The sequence below is a fragment of the Opisthorchis viverrini genome, assembly GCF_000715545.1.
Source record: "Opisthorchis viverrini unplaced genomic scaffold opera_v5_87, whole genome shotgun sequence".
Lineage (NCBI taxonomy): Eukaryota > Metazoa > Platyhelminthes > Trematoda > Opisthorchiida > Opisthorchiidae > Opisthorchis > Opisthorchis viverrini.
The window spans coordinates 745,727-760,357 of NW_008751747.1; the positions used below are offsets into that span (position 1 = coordinate 745,727).

General features: G+C 42.7%; 1 protein-coding gene across 1 annotated transcript in view; it reads right to left on the minus strand.

Annotated features, from left to right (window-relative positions):
* The window catches only part of T265_13679 (hypothetical protein), a gene marked incomplete at both ends in the record, with an annotated part of 33,357 nt that extends 21,005 nt beyond the window's left edge, over positions 1 to 12,352 (minus strand). The window contains 3 exons of the mRNA XM_009169994.1: positions 3,238 to 3,366; positions 6,842 to 6,979; positions 11,600 to 12,352. Coding sequence (XP_009168258.1) covers positions 3,238 to 3,366; positions 6,842 to 6,979; positions 11,600 to 12,343 — 1,011 coding nt within the window. The remainder of the gene's footprint in view (positions 1 to 3,237; positions 3,367 to 6,841; positions 6,980 to 11,599) is intronic.
* Between the last annotated feature and the right edge of the window lie 2,279 nt (positions 12,353 to 14,631).

Below are 14,631 nucleotides of genomic sequence, written 5' to 3' on the forward strand. Positions count from 1 at the left end.
GCAGTGTATTTTGTTCGAAGGAGGATTGTTCAATAGTTATCGACATCTACCATCCGTCTCACCATTCTTGGAGTTCATTAGGTAGACACACCTCTTGAGTGTCAATCAATTTGTTTGAAAACCAAATGTTAAGCGAGTGGTATTGTATTTGATTTCGGGTTTAGCTTCAAAGTCAGAATTGCTGTGGCTCATTGTTGTGCGTTTTACTTCCCCAGTCTATTCGTTTTTTTTCAAGATGAAGCTTGTGACTGGAAAGTTGCTTAATTTCCCGCGCAAATCTGGGGAATGGACGTTTGATTAATTCAAGCTGGTTCTTCCGTACTTCAGTACCAACTACGTGGTGCAGATTCCATGAAAATGATGACGTAACCTCCAGTTATTAGTAGGATACCTAGCATGTTGAAGCAAGTGCTTCAGTCCATAAATGTGACTGTGTTCTACCGACGGAATGGTGCTCTTCGATGCACAAACGGGAGAAAATCAATAAATTTTGGCTAACAATAAAGCTATGACGGAGAAATGACAAGATAATTTCGGGGCTGGAGCACAATTTCCAAGTGTAATTTTCAGCTATTTTGGGAAAATCTGTGATTCATTCCGCTCAACATCTATGGGATGGCATGTATCCAAAATTTCCTCATCAAATCATTAAAGAGGACAGCTTTTGAGGTGTCAAATGTTTCAGCCAAGTTTGTAGGTTGCAAATGCAAAACACTGCACATTAATAGGTAAACGACATTTAATATCACACTAGGTGTGACGGATTGGGTCATTTCTAGGGTGATCAGGCGCTGTGGATCAATACTTTCATGATATTTGTTGCGCCGTCATTAAAATTCCTTTAGAAGAAACAAAAAGCTTCTTGCCTGCATTACGCAGCTGGATTTTGTCTGCTTAAGAGGAATCAACAACGTGGCCCATTCCGGGGATGTATCGCACACCCGATGACAGTCCCATCAACAACAAACTGTAATCTAATGGTTGCATGGCTCTTAGCTTCTTAAGGAGTGTTCAAACACCCGTTTAAGTAGGCAGCTTTCCGCTCTAGATACTTACAACTCGCCGTGATTGTAGATGAACTGGTAGGTCACACGAGCGATAGAATGTTTAGACATCCGCTTGGGTATATGTTGAAATACAATTCCTCGGGTGGTGGAGAGCAAGCGTAGATATGTAGGGACCGATTCAAGTCCGTGCTTAGTGTTGCCAATAAGGTGGTGGCACTCAAACATAAGGTGCTCATTTTACTCTCTATGTATGATTCGGTACTAAAAACTTTTATTTAGAAAATGCCACCTTTTTAAATCACTAACTGGCGGAAAAGGACCATAAGGGGCACAGCGGTTGAGGGAAAAATTTTACCCTCCGAGTTGCGTTCTGTGGAATCAAAGCAACCAAACTCTAGTTTTCGCCTGCTTGATCTGTTCCTTTGTAAACAAAAGCGGTCTATCCATAAGCTCGGATGAAGTTTGTCTAGTCAAGACTTCTGTCCAATAGCCAGATTTGCAGCAGATACATTGCCGAATGGTTTAAAGGAGATGGATCTATATGATCCGCAAAACCACTCTCTCGCCCCAGTCGTCTGACCTGTGTCTTTTTGTGTTTCTCTGCAGCTAAAACCAAACGTATGTAGTTGAGGTGGATTTTGCTGAAATGATATCCTCACTCTGCGTTTACCATCCACTCAAACTGAAACGATCAGAGAGCCTTTGGATAAAATTCACATGAATCACTCGTTTATTATATTTTTTGGCCGACTTCGTTGCACAGCAGCCAATTGATATTATAGTTGGAATAATGTCTCTTCAAGCGCATTTGAATGCGCTTTTTGAAGCCGATAGAAATTCTAGCTAACCTACTTCTTGTCTGTTCTTCCTGAGGTCTTATCTGTCTCGGATCGTATTCTAACACGTTTTACGTACGATGCTGTAAGCACCCATTCGGGAGGATTACTTGCCTACGTGAACACGGTGTTCACGCACGAAATAAGTTTGGTAGGGATTAGGCAGGCAGGTATCTCGGAGGAGCTCCAAGAGGACAGAACCAACTGAATGCCGTTCAGGGTTTCCATCGACAGTATAGATAGGATAAAAACCCATTTGCCCCGTTCATGGGGGATAATATAATGGACAGTTATTGTAAAAAACACGAAGGACGCAACACTTCATGGAATAAAGGCGCACCCCGAAGGGTTCTCCCCTTTGAATGAAAACTCCCAAATAAGGCACTTTCCATCTGTTGCGAATAGGAACAGCGAAAGTGAGGAGAGCTACTCTGCGACAGACGAAATAATTGGAGTATTACGGTGGCGAATATTTTCTTGAGGCTCCCAAACATTCCGCCTCACTTCCGGAGTGGCCAAAGGGATTATGAATATCTTAGATACACACTCTACGATCAGTGAGCAACAATCTGGGGTAAACAGGGTAAAGTAGGCTAGAACAAAATCTTTCGCTGTTATAGAAAGAAGCTGCCGAGAGCACTGTCAAGCGTTACGTTCATACACCTGAAATTTCTGTGTTAGTGTTCTAACCTAAATTCAGGGCTTAAACTTGAGTTTTTATTAATGATCTCTTGGAAGATCAGATTCGTTATCCGGTTTAGTCTACTAACTGAGGCTCTCGGATAACATCTTATCTCTACCGCTTGAAGAAATGGCATTAACTACCACCGACGACCGAAGTCATGGACAAATAAGACATTGGGAACTCAAGTTATTCGTTAATCTCTGCAGGCCCTTATTTGCAGAGTTGACAACTTCAGTACAATAGGGGAGTAACATCCTACAATTCCGCAAATCTGTGTAGTCCTCCATTCGTGTCTATGTTTTCCATCGACCAGGTTTTCACACATAGGTGCATTCGACCGAATGATAACTCCTAATAAAAACGCACTTATGAATTTTGTTCAAGCAGAGAACGACGACTAAACTCACTAGAGTTTAGGTCAATGTATCGTCGAAATATGGTACGACCAAGGAAGAAAGGGTTAATTATTCCCTTTAATTTTAGCTCAAATAAATTGTTCCTACGGGGCCGAAGGCGTATTTGGGAATGAATGTTTTCGATAGTTTATTCCCTTTTTAAAACAAGTACAACCCATTGAATAGACCAAACAAATTGTGCTATGGTGTCACTTTCTCATAACGGTCAGTGAGAGGATAATATTGCGCCAGTAGGTGCCACATGATTACACAAATGCTGGTCAAGACCGCACCAGTGGTCGTTGACTGCTCACTTCAGTTACTCTTCCATCCAACTTTGGCTCCCTCCACTTCGCTTGGATGAATGCATCAGCGTAATAGAGTTCCTTCAGTGTATCGATTTCGCCGATCTTCAAAAACACCACACGAACTTCAACAGCCACCTGTAAATTAAAAAAAATAAAGTCGAACTCTTAGACCCATTCGGACGGAGAAGTTTATTGGTGTGAATTTTTTGGCTGAAAACACAATCAGGTAATTGAAGAATCTTCACAAGTTCAAGTTTTAGTACAACGGGAAAACTCACCTCAGTTGCAATATACAAACATAGATAAACAATGCAAATGCGCTATGCGCATAAAGAGAAGTTACGCAAAAATTCCATGGAAGCGCATTTCCATGTCACACGTTCATGACCCAGCAGAACTGGTTGTTCTCTTGCGAACGTAGACTGATGAAGAGATCGTGGAGCTTGATACCCTGTCGAGGATTTAAGGGGCATTAAGCAGAGTACAGCATGAAACAGCATGCGCAATTTATGCACGTTTTATATCAGATGGTGCTGCCACTTGCGGATAACGAAGATGAGGATACTGATAGCAATTTTCGTTGATGAAGATAAGGACTATGTTGATGAAAATATGGCGTAAAGTTTCACAGTGATAGAGAGCAGTTTACACGCCATATCGATATTTCGAATAGTCCCTGTTATGGGTAGTTACCTTTTCGTAATTCAGGTCTCTACAAAACCATTTACTATCCTACAGGCCCTTCAAATTATTGGCAGAATGGCCGTTGTTTCCGTCTCACGGAAAACGTATTTTTCAGGTTCGCGGTCCTAACTGGTGATAATGGGCAGAGATCAAAAAGGTTTCGGGATAAATTCATTTTAGGTACTTCCCCGTCAAAGAACATGCGAAAGATATATAATACAATGCAGGTAAAAACCTTTGCGTAGTTCTAACACAGGTCCTTACAACAATGATCAATAAAATTAAGGCAGTCCCAGAGTAACTCTTAGGTCTTCCTGAGCTCACTGGATAAGCTTAAAATGACTAATCAATATTGCCTCAAGGAACTTCAAACTCTGTGGCAGCCTGCTCCATGTTACGACCTGGACTAGTGAATCAAGTCCAACTCTGTGATCTGTATCGACTTAGCGCCCAGCTATCGAAAACCAAACACTGGATAACTCAGCGTTGGGTTAGGGTCAGCTAAACTGGCACGAAGCGTTATGGTTACGTACTTCTTTGCTCGCCCTTCAGGCTTAAGTCATCGATTGGGACACACGTCATTAAGTTACGTAGACCAGGATTCCTAATTACTTATTGACCAGGAAAAACAAATCCAACTACACTGAATACAATAATTCTTTGGGTACTGATGTGTGCATGCCGGCGACCTGTTCGTACAGTGAACTATCCTGATAAGTTGACGGAGTTCACTACTGTAAATTACGCGTACATTTGAACTACGATCCTTTGGGTATGTCAAGGTTTGTCATCCGGGCGTTTCAACCTACCTACATTCAGGGTTAGGACAAACTCTGTCACCACCACACAGCCTGCACTGACATCCGGAGGCATGGTGTGATCAGGTGTACTAACGATTGCTACACGTTTTCACGTCACATGGCTGTTAATGAAGAAGTCAGACTATCGGTGCTGCCGAAGTGATTTTGGAAGGCAATTAACTGAGCAAGTTTTTGAGAGAAAGTTTCGGTCTTTTACTTCATTTCGGTTTATTTTTGAGGGGTGTGCACAGCACGACAAACTTAGCGGATGATTCAGTTACATATTGATCTGGCTCGAATCGATCGGGTGAGACAGTGATTGACCTCCTTCGGTATGCCATGAAAGCACAAATTTATACATATTGAAGCGCGATTTCAAAAAAGACGAAAAAACAGGCAACCGAAATCAGTCTTTAATGCTTTCGCTAGATAGTCCATTGGTATTTTTGGCAAGTAGCTTGGATAAGGGGAAATCATTAAACATTCCAACAGACAACGTTTGCTCAGTAGTGGTTGAAGGCCATACACACTTTCTGAGCTCATCAACAAAACAGGTTTGTTTTACCCAGCGTAAGCTACCATGCAAATGTAATCCGAAAATCATAGTAACCTATTTTACTCTCCATGATGACTTGGACTAAGAAACACCTCAAGATATTCCGACTCTAAAACGTCCACCACTATCACATCCATGCTTGAAGTAGATGGTCAGAAGGCAATGGCCCAGTTGCTGTGCTGCTGAAATAGGTTTGAGCGAAAGTTTCACTCACAAAACAGTGGCATATTTGTTTTTGTCCTGGTCAACTGAATGTTTTGAACCTTAGCTCTGGCAGCCCTAATAATCGACGGGCAAGCAATTATTCAGGTCGACACCTCATGCCAAAAACAACAGTGGGAGCTGTTGTGTCTTCTATGATGCCCCATTAGTACCAAAGTGCAGTGGAAACACATCTCTTTTGTTCATCTGTTTTGCTCTATCCAGCACTAGTTTGTGGTTGATCTGTGTTTGCGATGAGTGTCATAAGTGCGCAGAAGTTCACCAAAGAACAAATTGTACGCCTTCATAGTACAGGATAATGATTACCCTACCACTCAGATTCTGCTTAAACTAGCACCGTTCAAGTAGATTTGGTGGCACCGATGTAAGCAAATTTTGGATGAGAAGGGTTGAAGAGGCCAATTAGGAAAATTCGACCCAAACCCATCCAATTTGTCAGATGACACACTGGTGTAAAATGAAGAAGTCCTTTAGAGTATCTGAAGTGTATTAGAGTTCAAACTGTGCACCATAAGTAGCCGAACCGGTAAAAATGTACACAAGGTCCAGGATTAGACCTTGCTGAAAAATAGCTCTCTGTCCGTGTAATTTTGTGAGTTTACCATTAAGTTTACCAATTACGTTAAGTTTACCATTACGTCCGTGCGCTATTTGGCTGTTACCTTCCTTGAAACGGTAAGTCCTATTACTCCCCTTTAATAGGGAGGCCACCATTCTCTGTCCAGTTTTCCGCAGTAATGTGAAGTGCTCCAGCAGAATCTTGTCATCATCATAATCATCATCATCATCATCAAAGACGGCAACATCGGTCTTGGCACTGATGCTTCATTGCAGAATCTTGTGGTAGGAAGCAGTAGTATGCATCACCATCTGAAGGTATTTCCTGGTCACCACTGTTTTAACAGACTGTCTGTCTATCGTATTTGACTCAAATGTTTTGGAGATGTTCGTAAGTAATTTTCAATCAGTTTCTGGTGCCGTTGAAAAATAGGTGCAATGGCTATACTGTCTTCAGCCTAATTTTCATATTTCGGTAACTGAGGCCAGACTGAAAATTCCTTTCACACCAAGAGATGTACTAATGAGGGCTATTCCACACATTACTAACGAATAAGCACGCGTTCGTATCCAAGTTAAAAACGTCAGTTGTGATTTCATATCATCCTTTCGCGCTCCTGCCCTCGTTTTTCACACAAACCCATCCTCCAAACAGTAGCATTAAAGCAATCATCAGAGACAATGCAATTCGTGATATTGCAGATGTCACCAATTTAAAAAATAATCTGTAATGGCCCGACGTGAAGAGACTGGACCTTACTGTGTTGTGAAGGCTTGTGCCCTCCATAACCAATTGAGCTACACCGGGGAGTGTACGCGTAACAGTAACAGAGCCTGTCATACCAAACGCGTCAATTGGTAGAAGTTGGACTAACACAGCCCTCTGGTCCGCCAACTTGGAGGTTGGACCTGATGTGGTCAATTCCTCCTAAAAATGTAAGTTGATCTGGCGATCTTATGACAACCACCACCGCTTCGTGGTTGCACTTTCGAGACAAACTCTTTGGTTGTGGATCCCAGTCATTATCTTCTGTAGGTCTGGGTGTCGGCAACACCCGAACAACAACCATGAATCCAACACTAACAAATAATCTCATGCCACATCGGCCGTCGCGTGGTTCACTTAACCAGGTCACATTAGTGGCTGCATACCATAGGGCGGGTAAACAAATCCAGGTCACTACTGACACTGTCCTTTTCCCTCGTTCACATATTCGCTATTCTTCTTCTCCTCACCACGTTTTCAGCGATATCTCCGTGGGCTCGTCCTTAAGGAGTGATGGATTTGTTTGGTATCCATTTCCGCTGGCTGCAACAACTACTATTGCCTCAGCCACCGCAACCAGAGACCATATCTCGGAACCCGACGCCCATTTCATCTGACGGTCTTTAACGTTTACATTCTAAAACCAGCTGGACAACAGACTTCTTATTGCTCTCTATTGACGTAGGCTGCGTGTACGAAACGAAGATTGAAGACTCAGCTACGGTTGTTCAACTGACCTTCGCATCGGTTCTCCTCACTTTTTGTTGCCAACTTCTGATCCTAAAACTACTGATGCTGCTAACCTTGCTACGGCTGGCGTTTTTTAAGGAAACTTGGTTGAGTATTTTCCCGTTGATAGTCGCCTCTTCACGGTTCATGTGAAAATATCCGTGTGTGTATCCTATAAACCCCCTGATAATTGATGCGTTTCAACAGACTAGCTCTGATACATTCAGAGCTTTTATGATTCTCTGAGCGCCTTGTTGTGGCGGTTTAAGAGGTCGGATATTGTTATGTTTGACGAGATAGGAATGCACAAGTAGGTAGGAGCTCACTTCGGAGTGGTCGTCTAGGACTGACATCGACAGGGGCGGACAACCTGCTGCAGTAATGTGCTGACCACAGGCTGTTTTTGTTTAGTATTAACTCTTGCAGTAAGTGAATGCGCTTAGCCAAATGGTACCCCTAACATGCGAGCCAGCCTCCAACACAGACCAAATTTGTTGTTGGCCATACATGGCGTCGGTTAGTTACTGACCGTCGCGCGTTCGTATAACGCGCTTATTCGTTGCTGCTTGTCGTTGCTCAACTCATTTAGCCATTGAGAAGCCTTTGGATCGTTGTGTGAAACAAGTCTACCAGAACCACCCACTGAAGTCCATTTCGAAGAACGTGATGTCGATTCTTACTGAGAATTACTGTCCGCAATCCTGTAAGATACCCGGCACTACAATTGTGGGATGGCCAAAACAAATAGATCCATTTACCGGATTCCTCCTCGTCCAAAGTCCAGTAAAGCCAGACAGGCTTCAGGTTAAAAGAAGCATCTGCAGGGATCAGTAAACTTGATGGATCCAGAAAGCTAAGGAAGTGCACGGGGCGTGAAATCGTGGGAATGTGCATCAACTACGCAAGTGGCTACGTGCAGGAAGATTGAGAAAGCGAAAAATTCACAGATAAGAGGGGCTTGCTCACCCTTTGAAAAGAACGCCTGAATCTTTGGACAACAGTGATGCCCATTTTCAAAGTATGTGTTTACAGTGAATATGACAGTCACAGAGAGGTATGCTTGACTTACCGCTGTAACCTGACTTTTCGGGTCTCTTTTTCTACGTAGTCCTACGAAGACTCCTGAAGTTATTACCTGAGAATTCCGACGAGTAGGAGACTGTGTAGACCAAACCTTCACACTGTATCAAGCACCGGTATGCTGATATGCACCCTACACTCCCGATACTCCTTGAGTCCAAATGTGTGATCGAACCTGTCGACCAGTTTTTTTGCTTCCACCAGGTTTGCTCAACAGGCTGTGCTCAGAAGTTTGCGCTCATCATGCCCTGATTTATTCACCTACTCGCGAGCGAATGGAAGTGTGTGGGGAGTTCTCCAAAGGCTTTCCCAGAACCAGTAGCGTCCGACAAGAATTCCCATCCTCTCCAATTCTATTTACTTTCGTTATTGATGGGTTATTGATGAAAAAACTGGAAGGTCTCCGAAACCTTGGTGTTCAAATTTCTCTGACAGAGAAACTTGTTGACTGCGCTGGTGCACCCTGCACGTTGTTCAGAGGTGTGTTTTTACAATGCGAATTCCTCAACCTCCAGTATGGAATATTCAACATTTTACAATATTCTGCAACGGCCAGGGTGAGTTTTTGACTGATTGTTTGGGACAGCAGTACCCAGTTCTTAGTTTACTGTTTTCTGTCTTAAATGTTTATTCCAACCGGAACTTAGGGGAGTTCATATTCATAACTTTATACCAAATTTTAAGGACACAAGAGCACAGGAGCTGTACGGGTTGGTTGCGAACTACCAGCTGCTGATGAAACTCGTTCTTCAGCAACTATGTCTTCCAAAGTCGGATTTCGCTAGCAGTTAAAGTAGGGAAGATATCTCCTGTGACTTCCAGTAAGGAATTTCTACATATTTCAAAGCTCAAAACAATCAGTTATACGTGTGTGACTGAAATGGACGCAGCTTCCAGCAAATATTCGCACTGGCTATTCTTTAAAAGGCTGTCTAAAGTATACAGTCCTTTCTGCTCACCTCTTGTGTTCTATGCCAGTTACTTTCCTCAAAAAACTATGCCCCCCACATGCTAGCCGCCAGAAAACCGTTTTTCTAGCACAATCGTTACAATTGTTACAGCCTAAGTTGGAAAAGAGTGCTGGTTGCAATCAACCAAACAAGGCTGGATTTTCAGCTTTTCCTTTCCTCTGAGAAGCTGATCTGGTGTGGGGAGCGGTGAACAAGAACAAACAGCTGTCTATTTCAGACTTTTGTATAACATCGACCAGGCGTGTAGGATAAGAATGAGTCACTCGGACTGGCAAAAATATGCACTGTATAAGGGGAGCCATACGATTTCACGTGCTATCTGCCAGCTGGTTGTTTGTTTTGACGGTGCATGTTTACCTGTAACTTTGTAATCTCTTGTAATCTAGTAATCTCAGTTCATAAACGGGGTAAGGTGTCGGTCGAAAACATTGCGTCTTACATAATCTACTTCAAGTAACTAATGATTAGACGGCCGAGTGCCAACGTTAATAGGAAACCTTGTTTATTCTCTGCGAAAGTGGGAACCCAACCAGTGTGTGCAAGTGTTATCAACTGTCAAGTGCGCACTGACACTGTCTCCTTGAGAGGGGACGAAACGTTTGCAAGCCAACTGCTTAGCTTGGAAAACAGATTAACTACCTTCTGATCAATCACTAGGACTCATTGTTAGTTGGCATGCACTGGCAAAGTGGGAGGTACGCAAAAACAGGGAATCTTTAAGAGTGTAGACATACACTACTATTTGGCTCTCGTGCACACAAAACTCGAATCCAGTGCATTACGTCTTTGGTGCGAACTAAGTTATCATGAGCTATCAGAGTTATCATGTCGAGTAAGGGCTGGTAAACTCCATATCGATCAGCATAGATTGTTTTATCCTTTGGCATATGGAGTGAACCGACTGTACGCGAGGCGAGCAACCCGATGTTTATGAAAACCACACCAGACTGATTTGTTGTGTGCAACTGCGTTACACATTCCATATGAGCTGTAAAACTAGTACTGTCACCGAATTCGAAAATACTACATAAAGCGTAGGCTGACTGACTAAACAGTGTCCTTTATTCCGTAGCCTACACAAGTAGGACAAGCTGATTCTTCATATCCAGATGAACCTTTTGGAAACCCGTTGGAAACCCGTTGCCGTTGTGCGTTCCTGGGACATGGTGACAGTTAAAACTAATCTAAGGTGCTTGGTATTGTGTTCAATCAAAGGCTGGATTAGAAAATAGTGTACATATATGCGTATGCATTTTCTTACACTATCTCACTTGTTATCGAGCAAGAAGTTTCATAGTGAAATAAAGCTTAAGAGTACTGACGGATAACATCATTACTTTATTGTAGTGTCGTCAAGCTTGGGCCTCCTGATTGTCGCCAACAGGCGTCTGCCAACTGTGTCCACTGATTTTATTCCTTCAGGCCCGCATCTGATTCATAATTATATCCTCAGTGACACAACCGGCTCCAGTGAACAAACCACTGTTACCAGATAGCTCAGTATTGAATGTCAGGCAGCCACAGGTGTTCCGTAGATCAATCGGTGCTCAATCGGTGCACTTTGCCCTCATCATGATCCAGATTATACTGGACTACATTATTGCGAGCATGTTCGACTCTCCAATGACTTGTGTTCTTTTGGCAACTTTTTGACAGAAAACAAGAGTAATTATGACGTTGTGGACTGTATATCGGTTAAACTATCATGATAAACTATAGCAATGAACGCATCTCATTGTCCAAATCAGTGGTGACCACAATACCTCACTCCTCTACTCTGGTCGAACTCCTAGCAATTGAAGACTAAGCATTTTGGCATCGAATGGCTGATCAGCCATATGATTAACCGTGACGTTTGGGCACCATATAGCGCAACTAATCATTCAATTACAGAATTCACACCAACAAAACCACTCGCGTATTGTCAGTGGCATCAAAAACGCCAGAAGCTCCAGGTTAGTCTTGACACAGTGCATTGCTAGCATAGCATAGACAATCTTACCTTGTCTGTCCTGTTTTGACCGCTGTCTTCCGACCGACGATGACCTGCAGCTCGTCTGAGTTGATCGTGCCTTTGTCCTCGAGTTCTCACAGTTCGACCGGTTAGCAAAGACGTCCGATGTTGGGAGTTGTCAGAAATGGTACTCCCTAAAAAACGTCTTCTCAATGTCAGTGAGGGGTCTAATTCTCTAAGTTCAAGTTCGTAGGATCTGTTGTTTTCTTCGACTGAAACGCACAACAATTCCAGAGCTTGGATCAAACTCTCGGTTTCTGGGGAGTTTTCAAAAATAAGTTCACTTGGTTGGTACTCTTTGCATAGTGGAGGTTGAACAGTTGAAGAATCCGGGGTAAAACATCTGCCCTGCATCCGAAGCATTTTTGTTTGTTGGTTAGTATCTGGATATTGCTTTTTCAGTGTTCTGGTTTGTCGTCGATCACCCTTCTGCGGAATGCGTGGAGAGGCAGCTGGCAAATCATTTTTGGGATGCTTATTAATGCTTACACTTTGGGTTTGTTCCTCGACAGGTCGTCCAACACACTTCCCTAAGACACTGCCGTTTGGATAAATGCTCCAATAATCTCCCATGTCGGTCCCATATTCTGTTGTGCCTAGTCCAGGATCATACTCGCTATGGGGTGTTGAGCGGCTCATTTTAAGTTTTGACAAACTTGAAGAAACATTGCTCTCGCCATAACCAAAGGGATATTGTGGATGAATATTATTCCATTTGGAGGACGAGTCCATTCTTGATGTCTGCAAAACAAGAGAAAATAGAAAAAAGCTACAGCATCCGTAAAAATTTGGCTTTCTGAACAGTAAATCTATTGTTATTTGTGATTTGAACTAGTGATCCACTAGTTTGTGAAATCAGTAACTCGACAGGAAATGGACCACTGACATGATCAGTACTGAATTAAAACGCACCTAGTTCGTGGGACGAATGGAGGTAATTTGGTGAGCGAAAAATGGTACAAAAAACCTGTTATTCGATTAGATGAACAAAAGTGGCAGTATAACTGCACGAGTGAACTTCCTGATGTGCAAGGTGAAGAGAAGAAAAACTAGACTGAGGGCGAGAAACAATTAGCTTCGCCTTTTCACCGCGAAAGAAAGTGCTTACTCTGCCAGACAGGCGAAGATACATGTCAACACGCGCCCGAACAATCCCACTTTGTTGCTGGTGCTACCAAGCTTTCCAAACATATCGTTTTGCTGAACCGAATGGAATTTGGAATAAAAACACCGCTAGTGCTAACATCAGTATTCTCCATTCGACCACAGAAATAACAAACACAAAAGTCGAGCGAATAGGCATTGTTCTCAACTATTATTCGGCAGTTTGTTTTGGACAATTTCAGTTTCTTTGGTGTGACATTTGCTATGAACAACGGTTCCATTATCCAGGCAGTGTAACGATCTGAATAGATGTACATATTTCCGGACTACCTGGCAATTTCCAACCTTGAGCAGGATGTTGCATCAAAGAGATGGTTGGATCTTCTATGCTGAGTCGTGCTGGACAGAAAAATCATGTGATTTGTTGCCAGACATTTTCAAATTTCTACCTCGTGGACAGTGTACATGACATGGGTTTGCGCAACCAATTATTTGATTTCGGTTTTTACTCGTGTTAACCCAGTTATTGATTTACTAGGGCTAACCGCGAATCATCAAGTTTTTTTCAGTTGATGTGAGAAGTCGTCCGACTGAGGGGTCTCGTGTTGGTGTTTTTTGCAATTTGAATACGGTTTCTGTGCCACAGAACTTCGGTTAAACTAAAGGGTTTCTAGCGACCAAGTTACTCACACTAAATCTACTTCATGTAGGTGCACTTCATGTGAAACGTCCTTACTTCAAATTCGCCCCCTATAAACAAATTAACAAACCGCTTCAAACCACAGGAAGATAGTGCATCCCGGCAATTTCGTTGTCAGTACTGTTCAGAGTTTTCCGACTCATTTGTTTTAGAGTTCAGCTCTTTTTCATTCACAGGGGAAAACAAGCGGTTCACTGACTGATCCAAAAAAACAACTCATTAAAAGGCTCTTGAGACTAAGTGGGCTCCTGCTGCTAGCGTCATTTTACGTTATTTCGCTAACCAATCAGTATAGGGCTAGTCACGTGGAGATTCGCAAACCAGCTGACTTGTCGGCCAACTGTTTAGACCATATCAGTGATTCATAACCTGGAATTGGGTTCTATTTTAGGTCAATTTGGGGTTCATCTAAGTCATGTATGACACAGAATTCAGGTGGAAATGAAGGAACTTCATTCCAGATTGAAACTGATTGACTTTTCTGGTTGTCTTGACCGCTTAAAATGTCGCGAATTTTCGAAACTGCTCATTTCCCCTACCATTTTTCAATTTATTTTCATCACATGATTTTAGTAGATATCAGAAAGCCCAGAAATTTGAAATCATGTCAGATAACGACTAGTACCTTTCTAATCTCGGAGCGTCCAGCAAGGTGGCTTTATTTTCCCAGTCATAAAGTGAGCCAAGGAGGATGAATATGGAACCCCCTACGACTCCGCAGGCTTAAGAATGCATATGCCCCCAAGCTTCTGGTCCGGATGATCTCTCACAAGCAGTGCCCAAGGATGGGGTAAAGTCTTCAATCAGTTCTTGTGTGATATATTAAATTGGTTCTAGGTAAAGGAGGCTGTATCTGACAGCTAGGAAGATTTGGTGGTAGTGCTCATTTTTAAAAAAAGACCCGTGGCGAGTGAGGTGATCACAGAAGGGTAAATTTGATCCTGATCGCAACGAGTCTCATGGCATCACTCTTCCTTCGTGTCCTCACGGTGTCTCGTGAAAAATTGGCTCGGAAGTAACAAACGAGATTCCTGCTTTTTAGGGTTTGCCTTAACCAAATCTTCGTAATTAAACAGATGCAAAAACAATGCCGTAAGCACAAACGACCTACGACTTTAGTATTCTTGGATATCAGTCTGTCCTTCTTAACATACTTGTCACCAAGGTATGTCATAGAAGCTTCTGAACAGAATATGTTATTTGTAGTTTCCGACTT